The 24,343-nt window shown below is 35.3% G+C and overlaps 1 protein-coding gene and 1 long non-coding RNA gene across 2 annotated transcripts; one reads left to right on the plus strand and one right to left on the minus strand.

Moving 5' to 3' along the window:
- The first annotated feature begins 1,355 nt into the window (after positions 1-1,355).
- Positions 1,356-10,319, plus strand: LOC104893655 (uncharacterized). Its single transcript, XR_790121.4, has 4 exons — positions 1,356-1,643; positions 1,946-2,069; positions 9,026-9,085; positions 10,139-10,319. It is a non-coding gene; the product is annotated as an uncharacterized LOC104893655 (long non-coding RNA).
- Positions 5,240-6,087, minus strand: LOC104893654 (hypothetical protein). The gene is made up of 2 exons (XM_010679785.4): positions 5,727-6,087; positions 5,240-5,613 (listed from the first exon to the last, which is right to left on the minus strand). The coding sequence occupies exons 1-2, from the start codon at positions 5,975-5,977 to the stop codon at positions 5,475-5,477; spliced, it is 390 nt and encodes a 129-aa protein (XP_010678087.1). The 5' UTR covers positions 5,978-6,087; the 3' UTR covers positions 5,240-5,474.
- Positions 10,320-24,343: the final 14,024 nt, after the last annotated feature.

The following is a 24,343-nucleotide window of genomic DNA, read 5'->3' on the forward strand; positions in this document are numbered from 1 at the left end:
GGTACCCGGTGAATAATAAAAAACATTGGGGGTACCTGGTGATTTTCATCAAACCACAGGCGTACCTGGTGAAAAAATCATTTTTTTTTTAATTTTATATTTTCGGAATGTATGAGATGAATAACTCGAAAAAGAAAGCGATAAAATTAGGAACTTCCTGAAATTTTTGCTGGTGAGACATATCTACAACACTTTTACGCATTGATGAATAATTATCGTTAGTATAGATTAGAATTTGTATAAGTTTTCCAATCTAAAATATCTAATGTGGCATTTGTATGTATGTAGTACGTTTTACAATACATGATGAACTACTAAATAATCTTCATTGGTTCTTGCTATTGTAGCATCTTGCTATTAATTGTGCTCGTCATTAAATTAGTATTCTTGCTCTCTAACTTTGAGCAGCTATTATGTAATATATAACCTTTGCACATATCGGTCCTCTTGTTTATTGATGAACTAAGTTTGAGTTGTAATATTATTCCCATGTTCCATGTTTCATTTACTACATCACTAGTTATTATAGTATTTGAAATCCCACGATGCAATTAACTTGATAGTGGTCAATGATATGTTCTAATTTTCGTAGATCGGAATAGAGATTTGGTTTATTGACACTCATAATTTTAAAAAGCGCGCCTAGGCGCCAGGAAGAAACGCATCCTCCACCTCAGGAAAGGCGGAGAACAAGAGGCGATGGAAAGCGCAAAAAGGCGCATGCCTTTATAAAAGCGCGAGGCGCATAAGGCGAACACCACCTTTTGTACAGAGGCGTGTGTTGCCAGTAACGTGCCTCTTTTCTTTCTTTTTCGTATGTTCCTCAGGTTTTGAACTTAACCAAAGAACCCGACACAACGGGAAAGGCTCGACATCACACTAACCCTAGAACTCGACATCTGATACATATGGGAGATGGTCACCAAGACAGACAGTGCCAACCACTGAGCGAGACTGTGCCAGAGTCCTAGATTTGTTAGGATTCGTACGTAGTGTCCTAGTTCTGTTAGGAGACTATGTAATTTAATCTTATTAGGCGTTTAATTTCAGTTGTGTGATGATAAAAGGAATCCTATTATATTTAGGAGTCTAATTCCTTTGTCATTGAGTCAAGTTAGGAATCCAAATAAGATAAGATAGGGTAATTCTTATCCTAAGTAGGTTAGGATTTTATCTTAGGCGTGTGCTTTAAATTTTGTTTGTTTTTTAGTTTGTGATTATCTTATTAGTGAATAGGGTGATAAGATTTAGGGTGTGCTAGGTGTGTATATATAAGTACACGAGTTTCATTAATAAGAGGATTGGTTGTTTTGCTTTTGATTAAAAGATTGTCAAGTGCATGTTTGCATTGATTTTGGTCGTCGTACCAAGAACACATAGATCGTGGTTTATGTGCATCTCCTAGTTGAGGCTAGGTAGAGATCCTCTAGTTCTTGAGGGAACATATAGAGCCTATCCATTTTATTGTTTTTGTTTTCGTCCATAAATTCGTAAAACCCCAAAAAGAGTTCGAACCATCCATAGAATCACATCAACATCACACTAACCCTAGAGCTCCACATAGCGAGAGCTTTTCAGAGCAGCGGTACTCGCCAATCTTCGTACTGGTTGTTGCCGGTCTTCGTCGTCAGTCTTCGTGGCCAGTAAGTTCTTTCTTATTTCTCTTCTTTGTCTTTTCTCTGTTTCTTTATTGCTTCTTCGTCTTTCCTATGTTTCTTTTTTCTTCTTTTTTCGCTTATTTCTTTCTTGTTCTTTCTTCTCTCATTTATCTCTTATTTTTTCTCTCTAACTTTTTTTCTTGTGATTTCTTTTTCTTTCTAGATTGTTCTATGTTTCAGTTTTTTTTTTTTTTTTGAGGCAGGAGTACTATGATTAGACACTGAAAATCATCTTTAATCAACCTATTAGTCCTATATGATGTAGTTTTGATTCATTTGAATTGTAGATTGTTGGTTGTTCATTGAGAATCTATGATGAAGTCGGGTTCGATTTCTACGGGATCATCGGACACTTTGGATTCGACTGGAAATATGGAAAATCAGATCCAAATAATAAGAACAATTGGACTGGTATATAATTACATTCATTCCATATGATTTCTTGAGTTATCCAAATTGCAAAAGGAACTTAGCCATAATTTTTACTCGTATATTAGCTATTATTATACAGTGTTTATTTCGTTTTATATAAAGAGTGGCTTATGTTTATTTATTGCAAAATATAAAAGCTGGCAAAAAAAGTAACAATTTGCGTCGGATGAAGAGACAAAACCGATGCATAGAGCTTCTTTTTCGTCAGTTATTTTGAGGTGACTGACGCAAATTGTGCGGCTTGGCAGCACGAACAGAATCATGGAGTTGGGCCCTTCAAGAGGGATTTGCATCAGTTTGGTGAAGGATTCGACGCAAATTGGTGTGTCCTAAGTGGTTGGAAGAGGAGCCATTTGCATCGGGTACTGTTTAGAGTACAAAGTAAGGGGTCGTTTGGTTCAAAATAAGGAATGGAAAGGGAATGGAATGGGATGAAAGGATGGAATGGAAATGGAATGTGTTACTTTAGACACTTGTTTGTTTTGATGTAGGAATGGAATCATTGGCCTAATGACTCCCTTACTTTTTGTTTCCTATGGTGTGAGGAGGGTTTCAAGATGGAGGAATCAAAATTGGGCTAGTAAGGGAGTGAAAAAAATGGATAACCCAACCAAACATAAAATAAGGGAGTGTGTTACCTCAATCCGTTTCCAAGCCTAAAATATTTCCAACCAAACGGACCCTAAATGGTGTGGTACAGGACCAAGTAGCAGGCACGATTTACCTCAGTTACCCTCCAGCGTTCACCATAAACAGCAAGCAAAAAATTGCGTCAAAGCTCCGTCCGATGCACATCGTGATTGGGCAATGTTCGTCGAGACAGTGGCGTCGCACACAGACACGATGTACCTGAAACCAAAGAAAATATCGCCTATCCTATACTAGTGAGGTGAGGTAATTTATTAGGTTGGGTAAGAAACAGTGGTGGACCCAGATATTCAGATTTGGGGATACGGGCGTACAATGAAGACAAACGTAGGAGAAAAAAATTCCGCAAAAATAATTTAATACATAAATCTTACACCCGAAATATCTTAAATATGCATTGTCTTCCGATTTCATTCATTAACCATGATAAATGAAAAATGTTCTTTCATCCTCTCTCTTTCTTTTTCTCTACCCCATTATTATTTAAAGAAGTGAATGAATTAGGAAAAGAAGAGAAAACTAAAATGTAAATAAAGTATAGCAAAATGGGTGTCTACTTAGAGCATGGCCAATGGATGATCCCAAATTTGGGATCATCAATTACTTTATTAATTTCTCACTCTTCCACCTCATTTATGATCCACAATTGATTTTAATGATCTCTTCACCCCCAATGAATGATTTATAATTTTAGATCTTCATCTTCTCTTTCCTACTTTTTACTATACCCCACCATATATTCTCTCTCCTCAATCTCCTTTCCATCCAATCTTTTTTATTTATTATGGATTATTTGAGAATCAATTAATGATTATTGAATGTAAATAATTTTTATGTTTGTGATTAAAAACTATTAGTAAAAATTAATTTCGTTAATATTGTACATAATTAGATACGGTAATTAACTTAATCAGAAAAATATAATAATATAAAATATTGCATTAAACAATAGAAATAACACATACATATAGAATTACATAACATATAATAATAAAAAAACGTAGCAGCTTAATTAACCCCTATGTTTCCTGAATTTAAGCCAAATATTTTCTACGAGGTCTGCTTTATTTTTGTGGGGGTAGATAAATAAAGAAAGGAAACAAATATGACTTCCAATAACAAAATAAGCTCAAAAATAAGATGTGTAAAAATAGTTCAATATTGGTCTCTATTTATAGGCAAAAAAAAATATAGCTGTTGGTGTTTTTTTTTTTAAAAAAAAAAAATTAAAACTGACAATATGTCCGTTGCAAAAATTTGCAACGTTAACAAGTACAAATAATCCTAGCCGTTAGATTAGAGAAATGAGGGACATTGGATGTCTGCCATGCAACAGCAGTGGGGCCCGCTCCATTTTTTTCTTCCTCTCCCCTTCCGCCATGTGGCAATGATCTACTCTTTGGCAAGATCGTTGCAACGATCGGTTCATTGCCTTCTCTCCTTTTTTTTTTCTCTCTCCTATTTCTTTATTCCCATTTAATCTCTCTCTCCTCATGATCCAAGTTTGGGATCAACCAATGGGCATGCTCTTATAGTGAATGAAAAAAAATATGAATTTTGGTATTTTTTATTATTTTTTCTGAATTACATTTTGTGAAATGTTAATGTTACTATCATCGAAACTTTTATATTATACCATTCAAATAAAAACTTTTATATTATATTAGACCAATAGATAGGAGACAAGTGTCAAAAGTAATAAATGTTGTCTAACGTGCGTCAGACTAGCAAAGTAGCAATGTTTTGTTAGGTTTCTTGTTTTCCCGCGTACGCTATTAGTAGCACACTGGTACTGTCGTACAGCAGTACTATGTAGTTCGTATTTTTTAGTTTTTTAAAAAGCTAATTTATCTTCTTTTTTCTTTTGAGTTGGGGATACAGTTGTACCCCCATGTCCCAAGCTGGATCCGCCACTAGTAAGAAAACTGGATGAGTTTAGTTCTTGTAGCTGCTCCGTGTCCACCCATTGCGGTCAAAACTAGATTAAAACCCTTGTCTCGAATGGTCTGTTAATGTTTTTTCCACTAGTATAAAAAGGGATGACATGATTACGTAATCTACACAATGAGATGAAGAAACAAGACTCACATGACTATGTTTTTACTAACTTATTAAAAAATAATTAATCTTTTTTGACTTAAGAATAGTGCCAGAATTAGAAACGAAAAGTCTATTAAGTGATTGAAGTAGTACTCACAAAGAGGAAAGTTTATTTTTTACGTTGTGCCTACTTTTTTGGACTTAGAGGTAAATATGTACAATATCCTAACATTTGCTTTCGGGCGCTTGTCTTACTAGAAATACATGCCTCATATTTTAGAACGGGTTTTATCTTTGAAATTGGACCGGACCTAGAAAAAAAATCAGAATTTTAGAGAAGAGGGAGCAGTTTGCTCTCCGTGAGATTACGAGGGCCAAATGGATTCCCCCTTGCTGCAGCTGTGTAAATCCAATTATGATATATTTCTGCAAATAATATGTTTTTATTAAAATTCTGCACATAAATCAAACTCATTGACATTCCATAAGCGTCTAACTTAACTCGATCAGTGTTACAAAATAGTAGACGTATTTAATCAATCGAGATTGATTAAAATAAGACTACGACTATAAAGAATCCCTGTGTTGTACGTGATTCTAAAGATGGAAATGGAATTACTGCAAGTATATTGAAAAACAAAAATGTAAAGCATATAAAGTATGATATTACTAAAGGCCTGTAGGAGTATTAATTAATTATTTATCAACTTGGTTGAGCTTGCCAAGGCCATTGCAGTTAGCGCAGACGATCTGATTTTGATCCTTCCGAGCCGCATTTGCCCTCAATGTTTTTCCTGCTTTCCTTACAAAGCCAGCGCCATCGCATTCCGGGCACCTGAAACAAGTAGCGCAGTTACACACACAATTAGATGAATACACGTTTGTGTAACTTCATACTTCTTAAATCACAATATAACCAACTAAGCGGAGAGAGCGATCGGCGCATACGTATCCTTGCGAGAAAAGAGGATGGGAAACGCAGTACCAACGAGAGCCACAGCGGCTGCCCCAGCAATCAAATAGGTTGTGCTATCAGATGATAACTCCCCCGCTGCCGCCTTCACCGAAAACCTCTTATGGTGAAGTCCAGGTGCTCGCACTAAGGAAAAACTAGGATAGAAGTTTTTGACTACTGCAATTTGAGGTTGGTTCAATGGATTACTTAGAAATTGAGACTTAAAGGGAGCCACGGATGCCATTAGTTTTCCTAGTTTTAGTGATTGTCGATCGGTTTTGGATAATGTAGTGAGTTTAGTGACGATGAAGATGTTAAGAAAATTATAAAGGACGGAGTAGAGAGGTAGGTTTATGGATAAGGTGCCAGGTCAGGACGAGATATCAGAATGTGGTTGCTTGGATAAGGTCTTCTTGTTCCATTCTCCCAGAGGTATTAATCAAAATGTACTTCGAATGTGTTCTGTCCACCTTAAAAAATTAGGTTTGAGGTCCAATAAGTTAAGTTTAGTTCAGTTAAATTCAGATAAGTTTCAATCAGGACCATTAAGTTCCAATACGATCCAAATAGTCAATGCTCAATAAATTTAAATTGGAATTTTAATAAAAGTACCACTATGATTATTAAGTATATATGTATATCATTTTCCTTACTATTTTTGTATTATTGTCTGTTATTTTATTATTCATATTACTATTAACTAATTATGTTATTATTAAAACTTTATTTATAATACCATTATGATTATATAGTTTTATATGCATTGTTATCTATTATTTTGTTACTTATATTATGATTACATTATTATTAAAACGTATTATACTCATGGTCAAATAAGGTTAACAATAATAATCATCATAATTATGATATTTTGCAATTCGTCTGTAACTAATAAGAGATACCATGTTTTCAATACCAATAACAATGAAAGATAGCCCCTCAAAAAAAAAAAAAAAAAAAAAACAAACAAACAATGAAAGTTATAAATGTTATTAATTCACTAGTGTTTTATAAAATCAAAGCAGGACTATTAGATATATTAGTGGTGAAAGTTGTGTAAAAGCAAGTATATAATTTTTTTTTGTTATAATATTAATCATAAGAGATAACTAATTTCATTTTATTCTACACACTTTAATATTTTACACTATTAACAAATTTCACTTTGACCATCATTTGTGATTTATACGCGGATGAAAATATAGTCATGTGGGATCTTGTTTGATTCATCATAACATGTGTTTTATTAATATGTACTTTTTATAATTTTTACAAATATAAAACTAAAGATATATTGTAATATCCCAAATTTTAATAATTATTTTATAAAATTTATTTTGTCATAATAAGATTTTATTCTGAAAAATAAAGTAAAATCATAATAAATCAGATTTTTTTTATGAAACTGTTTTATCTATTAAATCTGATTTTTGATGTTTTATTAAAAAAAAGGAAGATTGGAATTTAATAATCCAACCTTTAACCGATCCTCTTAAAACAGTCCCACTTATAAGTTATTTTTGAATAATCCAACCTTTTGGGGTTATCTTCTCGCAATGGTCCATGACTTGTTGTGATCGGTATAACAAGTCAAGTGTGACACGCGTCACACTATCATTGGTCAGCCTATTTTCTCCCTCCTCTACCTCTTTTCCTACACAACCACCACCACTTAGCCACCACTAGGACCATCCTACGCCAGGCCTTTACCCCCACCCCAAGCCCACCTCACCCCACCCCACCCCACTCCACCACACCACACCCGACCATCACCCCAAGCCCCTGCAGCCCCACCCCAGCCCGCAACAACCCACCCCACCCTAATTTTTTACAGCCCCACCCCATCCCCATTCTCACCCCCAACCTGCTACAACCCCACCATCACCCCAAGCCCCTGCAGCCCCACCCCAGCCCGCGACAACCCACCCCACCACCACTTCACCACCACTTCACCACCGCAGCAACGCTACCCAGACAACCACCGAACCACCACTTCACCACTGTAGCGATGCTACCCATACAACCACCGAACACCCTACGGACCTCCACCTTCTCAGCCACCTTTCCAACCCCGCACTTCTTTTGTCTCACACACATCCATGTTCTCGACCCACCTGTGCCGACGCGCCTCCACCAGAACTAACCCCTTAGTCACTCGTTTTTTATCCTCAATGACGGCGAAAGTAAAAGGCGAGAGATAAAGTTACCGCGCGACTTGTTTAGGAGAGAGAATTTCGACAGTGATGAACGACCGTTGAAGAAGAACGGCCGACGATTGCCACTGATTGAACGACCGATGAAGAAGGACGAATCTCGAGAAGGAGAGAGAAAGGAGTGTTGAGGACGATGAAGATGGCGAGAGGAGTTTCCCGGCGAGTTGAGAACGGCCAGCGAGTAGAGAGGAGAGTGAAAGGAGATTGGAGAGAGAAATGAGTAGGAGAAGGAAAAAAAAAAATTACCTGAAGTTTAGGTTGCAAGTCACTTGGGACCATTTTGAGAAGATACCATCAAAAGGTTGGCTTATTCAAAAATAACTTATAAGTGGGACTGTTTTAAGAAGATCGGTTAAAGGTTGGATTATTAAATTCCAATTTTCCTAAAAAAAATAAATTCGAAATCAGAATTTTTTTTCGTTCAAAAGAAAGATAGAGAGAAAAGAAAATTCTGAAATTTTTAAATACTTATCTTGTAGTGAAACCCTAGATTTACATGCATATATATATCCCCAAACACCTAAAAATTTTCACGTAATTCACTTTCTTCATCTCTTTGGTAAGTTCTAAATTTCAGATCTAGAATAACCATTGTTGTGTTTCGAAGGTTTCAACCAGAAAAAATAATAATAATATTGTTTTAAAACCCGACACCGAGACTCCGACGACTTGACCGGAATCTAGCACGGGTCTTCTTCTTTTTCTTCTTTCTTCTTCTTTCTCTTTCTTCCTTTCTCCTTCCTCTTTCTCTGGTTTTCTTTTGCGTGCTGCAACATAAATGTCTAAGCTTTGAATTTATTTTTTTAAAACAAAAAGAAAAGAGTGTGCAGCAAAAGTCACTGATGAATTGTGACTTTGCTGTCACACGTCAACTTGCAAAAGTTTTTGGTTCCTTACCACAGTGACATTGTCACGTTTTATACAAAGTTTTTTTTTAAAAGAAAAATTTCTTTCTTTCTTTTTATCTTTCTAACTTTGATTATTTAACCTTGTTAATTATTTATTTTGTAATTTTGGTTAATTATGCTTCCGGGATATTATATCAGATATCTAACTTTAGGTAATATTATTTGTTGTAGACGGAAACTTCGTAGAAAGCGGCTTTTAGTTGATATTGCTATACTTGGGAAGCGTTCGAGGTAATTCACAATGTCCATCAATAACTAGAATCCCGTTAGGAATTGTATGTGCTATGTGTAATACATGTGATTATATGATTTTATGTTTATATTAGATGTATATATGTGGCATAAATAGTATTAGTATGTGTTATGACTAAAATTATTATTATTATATTTATAGTACCTATTATTCCTACGTATAATACATATGTATCCACAAGTGTTTTGTTATTACTTTTGGAATGTAGTGTACATATGTAATCACCATGTTTAAGAAATTATATTAACATTGGTAATGTAACTTAAGGGGTAAAATTAGTGAGTTAATGATGTTTCGAACGGTATAAGTTGATATGGTGACTCTTTGAGGCTCTAATGATGGATGTATTGGTTACTACGAATTATGGACGTTATTATCATAATTATATTAAGTGATTAAGTTGTGAAAATTATTTATTGAACTGAAGATGTTCCTACTAATGTTAATGTGATGTTTGATGTGTCACAACTTTTAAAAATCTATTAATCACGTAAAGTGGAAACTGAGGGAATTATCCTGTGGATTTGGATCCTCCATAGGTGATGAACAGTACTTGATTTTATTCTGTTACAACTCTTTATTGTCTTCCTCCTAATACTATTGGTGCGCATTGCGGATACCCATTAGATTAGTGAGGGGTGTGCACACTAGGGACGTTCTGCAAAACGATATTGGTCATTACTCTTAATTTATTGGGTGACGACCCATGTTGAAGTAGGTGGTTACTGGGATTAGTCCCGGCCTACTGACGTTCAATTTCCCTCTAATAATTAAATTTGATGTTGTAAGAATCATATAAACTTGGAGTATTTGAATTGATTAAGTGTGTTATATACTTGTTTGTATTACGTTATACATGTCTGTTTTATGTTATACTTGTCTGCATTATATTATGTTTGTATGTATGTTATAAAAACTATTTTTAAAATATAATTATTATTATTTTACGGGATGGAGTTGTAATTACTTAGCTTTCGCTAATTTTTGTATTTTTGTTTTTCTTTGTTCTGTTCCATATTTATATTGTGCAGGTTGGTGAAAGGGACTACGTTGCAGGAATGAGTGAATTTATAGTTTTTAAGTTCACCTAGTTTAATAAACACTACAGTAATGTCATTTGAGATTGTTTAGTTTTGGTTTGGTTTAAATTAAACAACTTAGTTTGATTCTTTTGATACTTTGGTTTGTCAGTAAAATTTTTATTTCTAATAATTAGCCTTGCATTTATTTTGAACAATAGATGCGGCGGTAACACCCTAAAGGTTTGGTCAGATATCTTAATGAAAAGTGAATGTTTTATAAAGTTTTAGAACCAAAGTTTTGGGGTGTTACATATATGTCCTCAAAGTTTTGCATTGACATTCGTGAAAAGTGTAAGTGTGTAGATTAAAATGAAGCGGATGGAGTAATTACAATTTTTTCGAAAGATAAATTTTAATAATCGTAATGTCATAATAAATTTTAACGGATCGTAAACGCACCCTTGGACATAGAATACATGGACCCTATTCAGATAATTTTCATATTACTAGAGTATTTCATACAACATATACCAAAAAATATCATTCAAGTTGCCCTCTTTGATATCAGAAGGTAAAAGGTACACCTTGGTGTACATACCTCTACGTACACCAAATGAGTATGAATTGGTCAAATAAGTACAGACCCAAATGAGTATGAGTTTTCCAAGTGAGTATGGGTTTCAAATGAGTATGAATTTTCCAAATGAGTATGAGTTTTCCAAATGAGTATGAGTTCTCCAAATGAGTATAAGTTTTCCAAATGAGTAGGCGTTAACTAAATGAGTATACAGTCAAATGAGTAGTCAAATTAGTATGAGTTTTTCAAACAAGTATGAGTTGGGTTGGGGTTTTATTTAATTTTTTAATGATGATATTTTTTTGATTTATAAAATAAGCGTACTCATTTGAGTTTTATGTACTTGTTGATTAAACATACTCAAATCCTTATAAATGAGTATGGAAATGTCCAAATGAGTATGAAAGTTGTTCAAATAAGTATGAACTTTACCAATTAGTATGAATTATATGAAAAAATCAATGAAAATTAAATTAAAAAGAGCAATTGTGTACAAATTAGTATGAATTATATGAAAAAAAATAAATAAAAATTAAATTAAAAGAGCAATTGTGGTTGAAGTGAGGAGACAAACCCCCGACCTCTATGCAAAATGGAGAAGGACATGCATGCGCATCATTATGACCACTGAAGCAAATGTTGTTTGGTGATAGATTGGCAGGCGAAATGTATATAATAGATTAACCGGGTGTACCTACCGCAAGGTACACTTTGATATAAACTTATAAATTGAGTCTCTTTTAGCCCAATTGTATTTGGTTTAAATGCAAATATATATTTGTTGTCCACTTTAATAATGATAAAAGAAGGGCAATGTTTTTTGCACTCCAATTTTTTTCCTACTTGCTTGGTATAAAAAAGGGTAACTTTTTGAACAACAGGTGATTACTTAATGGTTTTTGCATCACCTCCGATCTCATATATAATGGGATACAATCGTATCACTCCTTACAATGAGAGATCCTTAATCTCCTTCTTGCAAGTGATTTCATCTTATCTTAAAAAAAAATTACCATTCTTATTACATTTAAAAAGGACAATTAATATTGCCTGATTAATAACAAGTCAAAAAGAGTAAAATATTTTATCTTTTTGATATTGTTCAATAAGGCAGTCAACTAATTGTCGTGTTTGATTCAAAGAAATTGCCCCGTTTGAATGCAATTCTTGTAATGCTTGCATGGAAACGCCCTGTAATAATGTTATTAGAAATTGTAAACCAACTTACTATTTGCTCTTAAAGGGTTATTATTTAAGTTAAGAGAAGGTATTGTGTCAGACTTGTCTGACACAATAAACTGGTCGGACCACATCAGGTAGTCTTAATTTTTTTCAGTTACTCTTAATTTTTTTTCAGTTAGTCTTAATTTTTTTTTCAGTTAGTCTTCATTTTTTTTCAGTTAGTCCTAAATTTTTTTCAGTTAGTCTTCATTTTTTTCAGTTAGTCTAAATGAAAGTAACTTAGGTCTAAATGAAAGTAACTTAGGTCTAAATGAAAGTAAGTTAGGTCTAAATGAAAGTAACTTACCTCTAAATGAAAGTAAGTTACCTCCAAATGAAAGTAAGTTACCTCTAAATGAAAGTAACTTACCTCCAAATGAAAGTAATTTTTTTCAGTTAGTCTTAATTTTTTTCAGTTAGTCTTAATTTTTTTTCAGTTAGTCTTAATTTTTTTTCAATTAGTCTTCATTTTTTTTTCAGTTAGTCTTCATTTTTTTTTCAGTTAGTCCTAAATTTTTTTCAGTTAGTCTTCATTTTTTTCAATTAGTCTAAATGAAACTAACTTAGGTCTAAATGAAAGTAACTTAGGTCTAAATGAAAGTAACTTACCTCTAAATGAAAGTACGTTACCTCCAAATGAAAGTAAGTTACCTCTAAATGAAAGTAACTTGCCTCCAAATGAAAGTAAGTTGCCTCCAAATGAAAGTAAGTTACCTCTAAATGAAAGTAACTTACCTCCAAATGAGAGTAAGTTACCTCCAAATGAAAGTAACTTACCTCCAAATGAAAGTAAGTTACCTCCAACTGAAAGAATAGACCAATAAACTGAAATAATAAATCAATTAACTGAAACTGTAAAAAACAAGTTAAAGACATCAACTGAAACATTATAAGCATTAACTGAAAACAATGATGTCCAATTCTTCTTCTCTCCCGCCATTAGAATACTTACGCAACAACAGCAAACACCATAGACAAAGAAGGATGGTTGCACATTACATCCAAACACTAAGAGTAAAGTTGAAGTAAAATTGGTAATCTGTGCGTGGCCCCATTACTAACCATACATGTTGACATATGACATTCACTCATCTATATAACTAATCATTATAGTTTATGATGTCAAGTGGGTACTAATAAGACAAATACCAAAAATCTTGTTTAATCGTCTATGGCGGATGTTACTATAGTGAATAAATTGAACAACCATTTTAGTGATTTCCCACTTGACGCTCCTGTTGTTGTTAATGAGAAAGATCTCTGGGGAAACCATCCTGGCATTTATGACGCTGCTGTTGTTGCAACTTGCAAGAGTATTCTACTGGTGTGCAACCATCCTTCTTTGTCCATGTTTTTTTTTTCTAAAACAATGATCTCTCTCCTCTCCTTCTTCCATGGCGTCAACTATGGCGATTCTAGTGAGAATCGCACCTTCTCCTCAAACAATGGTGTCCTCTCCAGCTTTCTCTCGCTGAGGCAGTCGTCGTAAATGGCGATTCTATAAGTCAGCGGTGGCGGTGGAGTTTTGGGCTCAGCCCGTCTGACAGTAAGCATTGGTCAGACGGTCTGACCCAATACTTTCACTTAAGTTAAAGGGGCGTTTTTTAAAGTTCAAGGAGTCACTTTTAGATAAGAGCTCACCTTATAGTATAAAGTACCTTGTTGAGGTAAAATGTGAGCATTTATCTAAAAATGAACGTTTGACCCGTTTAAGATAAGAAGTTACCCCCGTTTTACCTTATGGAATATAAGACGATCTAATGTGAGATTTTGTATTTTCATATGAACATGAAAAGAATGATACTAACAGTATAAGTGGTAATAATGACAAACCCGGTGACACAAGTACAGTCGATCCCGATACTAAATTGGCAAGTTTCAATTGAGGTTATTAACCCATTTAAGCAAGCAAGTTGAACAGTCATGACCCATTTATTTAATTTTTTTAGTTTGGCTTGAACTAGTTTGGATATTTTTCTTTTCTATATAATATTTACACTTCAGTTGTTCAATGTAGTTTATTGTTAAGCCATTAGTAAACAAGAAGTCAGTTAAGGCTAACAAGAGGTTGATTGTAATAGCCTATGTTTATAACATATTTTAGTTTAAGTTAATCATTTTTTTTTTAGCTATTCTATAGTATAAATGAGAAATTAGTTGAAAGTTATTATTTAAAATACAACGGTTCTTTCACCATATACTCCCAACTAATCACAAAATTCACCATATATCCTCAATGTTCCAGACATTCACCATATACCCCTGCCTTTTCCAAACTGTTCACCATCTACCCTTTTTTAACCGATGTTAAGTCGTCGTTTTTCTTTATTTACAAGTTTGCCCCTACTTACTGTTAAGTGTTTTGGAATCATTCTGTCATTTCCTCTACACCACGTCCTATTGCTGTTTATGACAGATAAAAAAGGTGCCCCTTCATCTTCTTCTATCCTGAACTATCTTCACCCGAAAACGCGAAAAAAACCCAGAAAATTTCAAATTAAGTGAAGTTCCTGATGATGCAGGAGCATCTAGCTTAAACAATCAAGGTCTTCTTCTACATGATCAAAAGAAGAACATGGTGAAAGAGGTTCAATTTCTTAGCCTAACTAGCTCGGTTTATTCTAAAACCTTACTTAAGCACCTTGATTAGGCTAATCCTATGTTAATCTCTACTTAAGCAAGATTAACTAATACTAATGACACCTTAAACATCATTATGTATTGGTAATCAAGTTTAGTAAGTGATTAGTAGCCTAAGTACATGCTTAGTTAAGTTAATCATGCTTTAAGAGTTAAGCTAGATTAAGTTATGTAATTCTGTTCTTTAAGCAACTTTAGGAGTTGTTTTTGCTGCATTTTGGTGCCACCTCCTACTGAATTGAAGACTTAGGGAAGAGGAGAAGCCCACATGAAGTTCACATGGCAAGGAGAGCTCCATCCAATGAGAAGAGAAGGCTTCAAGACAAGGAGTGCATTCTGCCCAGCTCCAGCGTCACTCTTAGCTTCCCTTTGAAGCTTTTGGGCAGCAATGATTTGTGCTGCAAATGGCACAAGCTTTTGGGATTTATAGTTTAATATGTTTATTTAGTATTCCATTGGTAGTTCTTCTGTTTTGTACTTCCAATAGGGAACTAAGCTAGTTTTTAGAAAGTGTGCTGAACAGTTTGTAATTTTTGTTTCTGTATTTTATTAGCTTAATTGGCGTAGCTCTTGTGGTCCAAATCAGCTGATTTTTGGACACAAGGTAGACATATAAGTTAGCTTTGTATTCCTTTTGGAATTAAGTCATTTGAATGAAAATTGAAAGAGTTATACTCAAAACCATAAGCTGTGTGCTTATTGTTCCTTCGGTCAGTTTAGACCCTTTACAAATCTTTGCTTAATTCTTCACTTAAACGTTGATTTAGTGAATGAAATTAAAAGTAGATGCAAGTTAGAAGCTTATTGTTATAACTTGATCTTTGATTGGTGGTATTTGGTTAGTGAAAGTGGTGGTTGTTCAATCTAATTAAACCGGTTTGTAACAAACAACTTATGTTCTCTTTCTTTGTTCTTGTTTCTTTGAATGCTCTTGTATCTTAATCAATATGTATCATTTGGTATCAGAGCTGTAGGTTGATTAAGAGCATTCTAATTCATCCCTTAAACACATTAAACACACATACAAAACCCAAACACAATCCCCCCCAAAACCGAACCTATTCTAAGCCAAACACACTTCTTTTCTTCTTTCTAGCCTAACTTTCATTGAGGTTGAATCAATCATGAGTGGAGGTGAAGAAAATCAGTTTAAAGAGGTATGAATTGAGTGAAGCAAGGTTGGTAGGATGGAGAATCAAATGCCACTTTGAAGTGAACAAATGGCTAATTTGATGACTGTTGTAGAGAAGGGTATAGAGGCCTTTAAGGAGAGAAAATGTGGAGGATGAAGGTGTAGCTTATGATAGTAGTGAGGAGGTTCTTTCTGAATCTTCAAGAACTAGGAGAAAACCACAAAAGAAAGATGATTTTAGAGACATTAAGTTAGAAGTTCCTGAGTTTGATGGAAACCTTAATCCAGATGCTTATTTGGAGTGGGTTTCAAGGTGTGAGAGATCTTTGAACTTAAGGAGTATGATGATGTTAAATCTTTTAAGGTTGCTGTAGCTAAGCTAAAGGGGTATGCATCCCTTTGGTGGGAGAATGTTATTTTAGCTAGGAGTAGAAAACAAAAGCCAAAAATCAAGAGTTGGAGTAAGCTAAAAAAGAAAATGAGGGAGAAGTTTTTACCATCTACTTACACCCTTGATTTGTATAACAATTGCTGAATTAACCAAGAATAAAGGGGTAGAACATTACATCCATGAGTTTGAAAAGTTGTTAATGAAATTGATGTACAAGAGAGAGAGAGCAAACAATGTCTAGATTTCTAGGAGGCTTAGAAAAAGACATTAGGAGGAAGGTGGAGTTACATCCTTATTCTACCTTAGATGAACTCTTTAAGTTAGCTCTTAAAGTTGAAAAACACATTAAGGAGAAGAAGAAGAAACCTTTTGTGAAGGGAACTACCTATCCAAGGGAGTTTCTAATGTTAACACACCATACACATCTCCTTACACCCCTAAAAGTGACGGTTGAAGTAGTTGATAAAGGGAAGAAAGTAGTGGATGAAACCTCAAAAAAATCTGATGTAAGTGCTTTAAGTGTCATGGTTATGGTCATTATCAAGCTCAATGTCCTAATAAAAGAGTAATGACTTTAATTGACATTAAAAACATTGAAGAATCACTTGAACAGGAGAAAACCAAGAAGAGGAACTGAAGAAGAGGCCGAAAGTGAAGATGCTTTGGAGGTTGGAGAGGTGACTCAAGGTGATCATTTAAGCCTTGTTTTAAGAAGAGTTCTTCATGCCAAAGAAGCTGAATTGGTTCCATCTCAAAGGGATCAGATCTTTCAAACAAATGCTTGATTGGAGGGAAGATATGTTCGATGATCATTGATGGAGGGAGCTGCACCAATGTCGCCTCATCTTCTATGGTGGACAAGCTCAATCATGCTACTTTCTCACATCCAAAACCATATAAGCTTCATTGGCTTAATGATGGCAATTGTGTGGAGGTAACAAAACAAGCTTTAATTAGCTTTTCTTTTGGTGATTCTTATAAAGATGAAGTTTTATGTGATGTATTACCTATGGATGCATGTCATGTACTCTTAGGTAGACCTTGGCAATCTATAAAGAAGCCTTACATAATGGTAGGACTAATACATACACTTTCATAGTAAGAGAAAAATTGTGCTTAGTCCTAGTCCATGGCCGAATACTTTAAAACCAAAAACAACACCACCTAAAACACAAAACAAAAAAACCTTAATCCTTTCTAAACCACAACTTGACAAAGCTGTAGAAAAGGGAAGGTATATGGATGAAAATGATGAGAATTTTGATGGAGTGCACGAAATGGTTAAGCCTTTAGTGAAGGAGTTTGGTGATGTCTTTCCTATTGATCTTCCATGTGGTTTGACAAATGCTCCTAGTACTTTCATGAGACTTATGCACGAGGTACTCAGGCTCTTCATTGGTATCTTTGTTGTTGTTTATTTTGTGATATCTTGTGTATAGTCAAAGTGAACAGGAACATCTAGTGTGGTTACATCTAAGGAAGAAAAGATTTCCTACAAGGAGAAGAACAAGCTAATGCCACGAAGTGATGGTCCTTTCAAATGCTAGAGAAGATCAACAACAATGCATACAAGATAGAATTGCCAGATGAAAGGGAAACATCTCTGCTACATTAATTTGGTGATTTAGCTCCATATCTTGCAGAAGATTTTGAATTACAAGAAGACCTTTTCGAACCTGAGGAGAATGATGCAGGAGCATCTAGCTTAAACAATCAAGGTCTTCTTCTACATGATCAAAAGAAGAACATGGTGAAAGAGGTTCAATTTCTTAGCCTAACTAGCTCGGTTTATTCTAAAACCTTACTTAAGCACCTTGATTAGGCTAATCCTATGTTAATCTCTACTTAAGCAAGATTAACTAATACTAATGACACCTTAAACATCATTATGTATTGGTAATCAAGTTTAGTAAGTGATTAGTAGCCTAAGTACATGCTTAAGTTAAGTTAATCATGCTTTAAGAGTTAAGCTAGATTAAGGTTAGGAAAAATTGTTAGAAACTACCTATTAAAAACACTTTTTTAAAAAAAACTACCTTATATCATGTTTATTTTACAAAACTACCTTATAAGTGGAAAAACTTTAAAAAGCACTATCAAATTCATAATTTTCTAACTATGGTTAACTACTCCCTCCAATTATCCCTCTACTATAAGATTATGAAAACACCCCCTAAATTCAGTACGTTACAATTACGATATCATCACTTTCTTGATCACTTGATGCTCTATCTCTCAAATATACATGTGGCAAGCACAAGCACACCTTCTCTCCCCCGAAAGTCAATCCCAAAAACAAACCAGCAGTAAAAGTGTCTACTAGGGCAAGCTTTGCACCATCATCAAACCATATTCTTCATCATCATCAACGACATCAATTCATGACCCAAAACCCAATTTCTATCTGCTTTTGTTACTCATAATGAAGAATTAATTGGTGAAGCAAAAGGTTGGGAGAAGAAATTACGCAAACGATTTAAGGGAGTATTCAATAGTTAAACTCTCCTGTGAGGGAAATTAGCAAAGAGGGGTTGGGGTAGTTTAGTAATCTTATATTAGAGTAATAATTGGAGGAAATAGTTAACCATGGTTAGTAAATTCTGAATTTGGTAGTGCTTTTTAATGTTTTTCCACTTATAAGGTAGTTTTGTAAAATAAACATGATATAAGGTAGTTTTTTTTTTAAAAAGTGTCTTGAATAGATAGTTTCTAACAATTTTTCCTTAAGGTTATGTAATTCGGTTCTTTAAGCCAACTTTAGGAGTTGTTTTTGCTGCATTTTGGTGCCACCTCCTACTGAATTGAAGACTTAGGGAAGAGGAGAAGCCCACATGAAGTTCACATGGCAAGGAGAGCTCCATCCAATGAGAAGAGAAGGCTTCAAGGCAAGGAGTGCATTCTGCCCAGCTCCAGCGTCACTCTTAGCTTCCCTTTGAAGCTTTTGGGCAGCAATAATTTGTGCTGCAAATGGCACAAGCTTTTGGGGATTTATAGTTTAATATGTTTACTTTAGTATTCCATTGGTAGTTCTTCTGTTTTGTACTTCCAATAGGGAACTAAGCTAGTTTTTAGAAAGTGTGCTGAACAGTTTGTAATTTTTGTTTCATGTATTTTATTAGCTTAGTTGGCGTAGCTCTTGTGGTCCAAATCAGCTGATTTTTGGACACAAGGTAGACATATAAGTTAGCTTTGTATTCCTTTTGGAATTAAGTCATTTGAATGAAAATTGAAAGAGTTATACTCAAAACCATAAGCTGTGTGCTTATTGTTCCTTCGATCAGTTTAGACCCTTTACAAATCTTTGCTTAATTCCTTCACTTAAACGTTGATTTAGTGAATGAAATTCAAAGTAGATGCAAGTTAGAAGCTTATTATTATAACTTGATCTTTGATTGGTGGTATTTGGTTAGTGAAAGTGGTGGTTGTTCAATCTAATTGAACCGGTTTGTAACAAACAACTTATGTTCTCTTTCTTTGTTCTTGTTTAATACTTTGAATGCTCTTGTTATCTTAATCAATATGTATCACCTGAGGGATTCATATTCGACTACTCAACTTCAAAGACACAATTGTTGCTGCTGTTGAAGATTAATGATGCACATGAAGCCATTTCGAAAGTGCGAAGAGGGCAAATTTTGAAATCAGGTTAGTTTAACTTGGTTCCCTTTATGTTTAGGGTGAATTTATAGGTTTCTGTGTATGTTTGATATCCTTCGAATTGTGAAATTTGCTAAATTTAGACTTTTCTTGCTTTGGGATTTTATGTGCATGTCTTGGGATGAAAGTTGTTGGTTGTATTGCACTATGATGCTCATGACTTTGATGTTAGGGTTAGTAAAATTGACTTGTGTTATTTGAGGACATGGTCACTGAGGTTGACAAACAAAATGTCTGCCTACCCAAAGCATTTAGGTTGTTATTCAAAGGGCCTAGGACTAATATGAAAATAGATCTTGAATTTGAGTTGCACTTGACAAACTTGTGGGTTCTATATCATGGTAGTGACACTATAGAACACTGGTTTGAGGAAACAAACAGTCGTAGGGTTGTGTTTAGATCATATTTAGCCTTGAAAGCACAAGCTGAGAGGAAGTTCCTTGCACTAATGAGGCTTTTTAATGAGAGATTAAGGAAGGAGAGGGCAGAGGAAACTGAAAAAACAGGCTGAAGAGGAAAAAAGATTAAAAAAACATGACGATGACGAAAGGGAAGAAAAGGAGTTGAGGAGGCTCCTAGTGGCAATGGAGGTCCCAGTTAGGGATGCAGAGCAACAAGAACATGATGAGACCTTTCCAAGGGATTCAAAACCCCACCATCATAAGACCAACATAACCAACCTTCACCATCACTTGTCACTCCACCTGCTTCTTTACACCCCTCACCACCATCCTCCACATCAGCGTACCCCTCACCACCATCTCCTTCATCTTCACCTACCACACCCTCACAACCATAACAACCTCCCTCACCTCCAGCAGCTAACCCCCAAAATTGAATCACCACCACTTTACTCACCACCTCACTCACCATACCACTCAACACAACCCCCCTCAACACAAACTCCCTCATCACCACCTCACTGACCATACCACTCAACACAACTGCCCTCACCACCAAATGACTTAACACAACCCCTCTCACCACCACCTGGTGCAGGCCAAAAAGGGCATACATCCAAACACCTTCACAACCCGCCTTAAAAGTTCCTTCTTGGACTAGGCCTGTTGGGTTTAGGATACCAAAGACTACTACAATTGAATTTGGAATCCCAAGGTCTAAGGAGAAATCTGGTGTAAGGAATAGCAGGGGAGGGGAAGAAAAATGAAAGCTCACCTCAGTTAAGTGATGAGTCTAGTGAAGATGAGAGTGATGATGATTTTGAATGCATAGATGATGTTGAATCTAGTGGGGATGAAATTGTTGAAACTGATTTCATTAAGGATTAAACTAGCATTTATGTGGATGAGGAGATACCTGACAAATCCTTTGAGGATCACCTTGATAGCAGTGCATCAACGGACAATTTATATAAAAAATGTGACAATTTGGAGTGATGCATCATTTGGATCAATCAATTGCACCCGTGGCTTATCTTCCCCAACAAAGAGGAATCCTAGATGTACTTAGGGATTTTTGTATACAGGAGGGGTTTGGATTGAACATAGAAAAGGCTGATAGGAAGAGATTCATAACCACTTGTATTATGGAAGGCTTTTAATGGAGGATACATGCATCAGTTATGATTGAGAATATATCTTGGGCAATTAAGACACTAAGTGGTGAGCATTCAACTTGTGGGAGATTGTAGGAGAACCCTATGGTGTCTTCTAAGTGGCTTTGCAAGAACTTAGTTGATGGGGTGAGGGGAAACCCAAACATTCTTATCGAGTCCCTACAAATTGTGTGCATGAATAGTTTAGGCTAAGAGTTAAAAGAGGTTGTTGTACAAGGTTACGAGCATGGCAAAAGTGGAACTTTACAGGGGGCTTTGAGCAGGCCTATAGTATGCTTCCTAGGTATGCTGAGATGAATAAAGAGACAAACCCAAGAAGTTATGCCCTCATAAGTTAGACAGGGAACACTTAACAAAGTCATCCCAAGTGACAAATCATACTTCATAGCCTTCACTGCTCAGGTTAAGGGCTTCATTAGAGGATACAGACCCGCTATTGGGATAGATGAGCTCATCTCAGTGGAAACTACAAGGGGATTTTGTTAGCAACATTGATTATAGATGACAATAAGGAGATTTTTTTCATTGCCAATGCAATTGTGCCAACTGAGAGCATTGCCTCACGGAGTTACTTCTTCAGCAATCTGAAATTGTTGTTCCAGCAAGAGGGGTGCAAGAGGACTAACCAGACCTTATTAGTGATAGGATGAGGGTAAGATCCTTAACTTATTGTGTTAATTGGATCAATTTCATTTACACCTTAACTTATATGTTTTAAGCATAACTTGTTTTGTTTTTTGCAGGGTGTTGAGTCAGCATTACATGATATATTCGCACAGGCAACAAGAAGAATTTGTTGCCAACACATCTATAGCAAATGCATGATTAAAGGCTAGAGTGGGACAACCTTCCACTAACGTTTCTAGACTATAGTTGATGCCTACAACCAGTATGTATATGCTATGTCCATGGAGAAGATATTTAAGTACAATCCAAAGATTGTTGTGTATTTGGAGAAATGTATAAAGTTGTGGAGTAGAGCCTTCTTTGACACTGATGTATGTTGTGATCCCAACACCATAGATTTTGTGGAATCCTTCAATGCATGCACTAAGCCATATAAGGACTTACTTGTACTGACTCTAGTGGAAGGTATGGTGTTTTTTTTTTTTTTTTTGCATTTCGTTGCTTTTAAATATGTGAATTAATAGTGGAAAAAGATAAGAGTCTAGAGAGAAAAACTCCCGCCTATCTCTAGTTTTTTGACATTTTGATTTCAAGTTTTTCAATCTTCATTCCTCAGCTTGTCCGAAGCTATGGCGAAAGGTGTGAAGAAGGGGAAGGGTGGAGAGAAGGTTGCTTATAATCAACAGAAGAATGGTGCTCAGTAGAAGGGGAAAAATAAGAACCTCAATCGAGTGACGAAAAGATGATGAAGAATGTAAATGAGATTCAAGAAGTTGCGGCATTAAGTTGGACGACGGAATAGGAAGAGGAGACTCATTTTATGGATTCGATTGATCATACAGTTTCGAAACAGAATCGTGAAGCATTTTTTGCGACAAAGGAGAAGACACCAAGTTGGATTGAATTAATCCAAACTCCCACGAGACATCTCCTTTTAATCCATCACCATATTCGATGCAGCAATTGGCGAGCAATCTAAGTATACCTGAATCTAGTCATCAAGCGAGTTGGAGACATTCATTATTTAATAATTTGAATAAAGAAGGATTCGATTTAACAAGATATCTACCTAATAAATTAAATTAACCTATTAAGGAGAATGTAGTTGTTATTACAATGGAGGATATACAATCTCATTTTGAGTTTTGGGATCAACTGTTGTCTGTTATATATTAGGAATTAAACCTCCTTTTCGAATGATTAATGGCTTTATTAGATGTGTGTGGAGGCAATTTTGAGTTTAAAAAGGTGGCAATGATGGATTATGAAGTCTTCATGGTGAGATTTAAAACAAAGGAAGAGAAAGATAAACCTCTGGCAGCGGGGCCTATTATGTATGACAGGAAGCCTCTCATTGTGAAAAGTTAGCACCCTAATCTAGACTTGAATGCAGAGGATATCAAGGTTGTGACAACTTGGGTGAAGTTACATGGGTTACTGTTGAAATATTAGGGTCAAGGGACTCTGAATAAGCTGGTTAGGTGTATTGGGAAGCCTATAAGAACAGATAAATCGACTGTGTAGAAAGAAATCCTGACGTATGCTCGTATTTGGTGGAGGTATCAATTGATCAAGACTTTCTTACTGAAATTGTCTCTGTGAATGAAAAGGGAGTGATGCAGAGTCAATTGGTCTAATATGAATGCAAACCAATAACCTGTGCAGATTGCAAGGGTATTGGACACACTAAGGAAGAATGTAGGCAGAAACGTTGTAACACCACCATGTGTTTAGGAGCCCACTAGTAGATATTGTCCTTTTTGGACCTAGCCCGCAAGGTTTGGATTTGGTGCATAATCCAAGTCCTACCCAAAAGGCCTCTACTAGGTTGAGGTATCCACCTCTATATAATTTGGCTGGTTTCCTAAAAAATATAATGTGGATGTAATTGATGTGATAACTCAATTTACTCATATTTAAGCTCATCATAGAGCTCTTGGTCCGAAGTTTTTTATTATTATGGTTTATGGTGCCAATGGTACCGGTGACAGGAGAGAATTGTGGAATAGGTTTATTTAATTAAAAAAAAGTGTTAGTGGTGCTTAGATGATTGATGGTGATTTTAACAATGTCCTAAACTTGAATGAGAGGATTTACCCTACTATTTCACTAGATGAATTTTATGAGTTTAGACAATGTTTATGAGATTGTTGTTTGCATGATGCTATTATGGCATGCCCACTTTTTACCTGGTCAAACAAGCAAGAAGGAGAAGATATAGTCTTCTCTAAAATAGATATAGTATGTGTTAACGATGAGTGGGATTATATGTTTAAAGATGTGGTTGTTAGCTTTCTCCTTGAAACAATTTGAGATCACAGTCCTTGTGTGATTAATTGTCAGGGAATGTAATTGATAAACCTAAGCCTTTTAGGTTATTCAATATGTGGGTG

The sequence above is a fragment of the Beta vulgaris genome, chromosome 5, assembly GCF_026745355.1.
Source record: "Beta vulgaris subsp. vulgaris cultivar EL10 chromosome 5, EL10.2, whole genome shotgun sequence".
In the NCBI taxonomy this organism is placed as follows: Eukaryota; Viridiplantae; Streptophyta; class Magnoliopsida; order Caryophyllales; family Amaranthaceae; genus Beta; species Beta vulgaris.

Coding starts and splice junctions, on each gene's coding strand:
- LOC104893654 (XM_010679785.4), bottom strand. CDS start 5,977: ATGGCATCCGTGGCTCCCTTTAAGTCTCAATTTCTAAGTAATCCATTG. Junction 5,614..5,726: donor CTCTTTTCTCGCAAGGATAC/GTATGCGCCGAT, acceptor TACTTGTTTCAG/GTGCCCGGAATGCGATGGCG.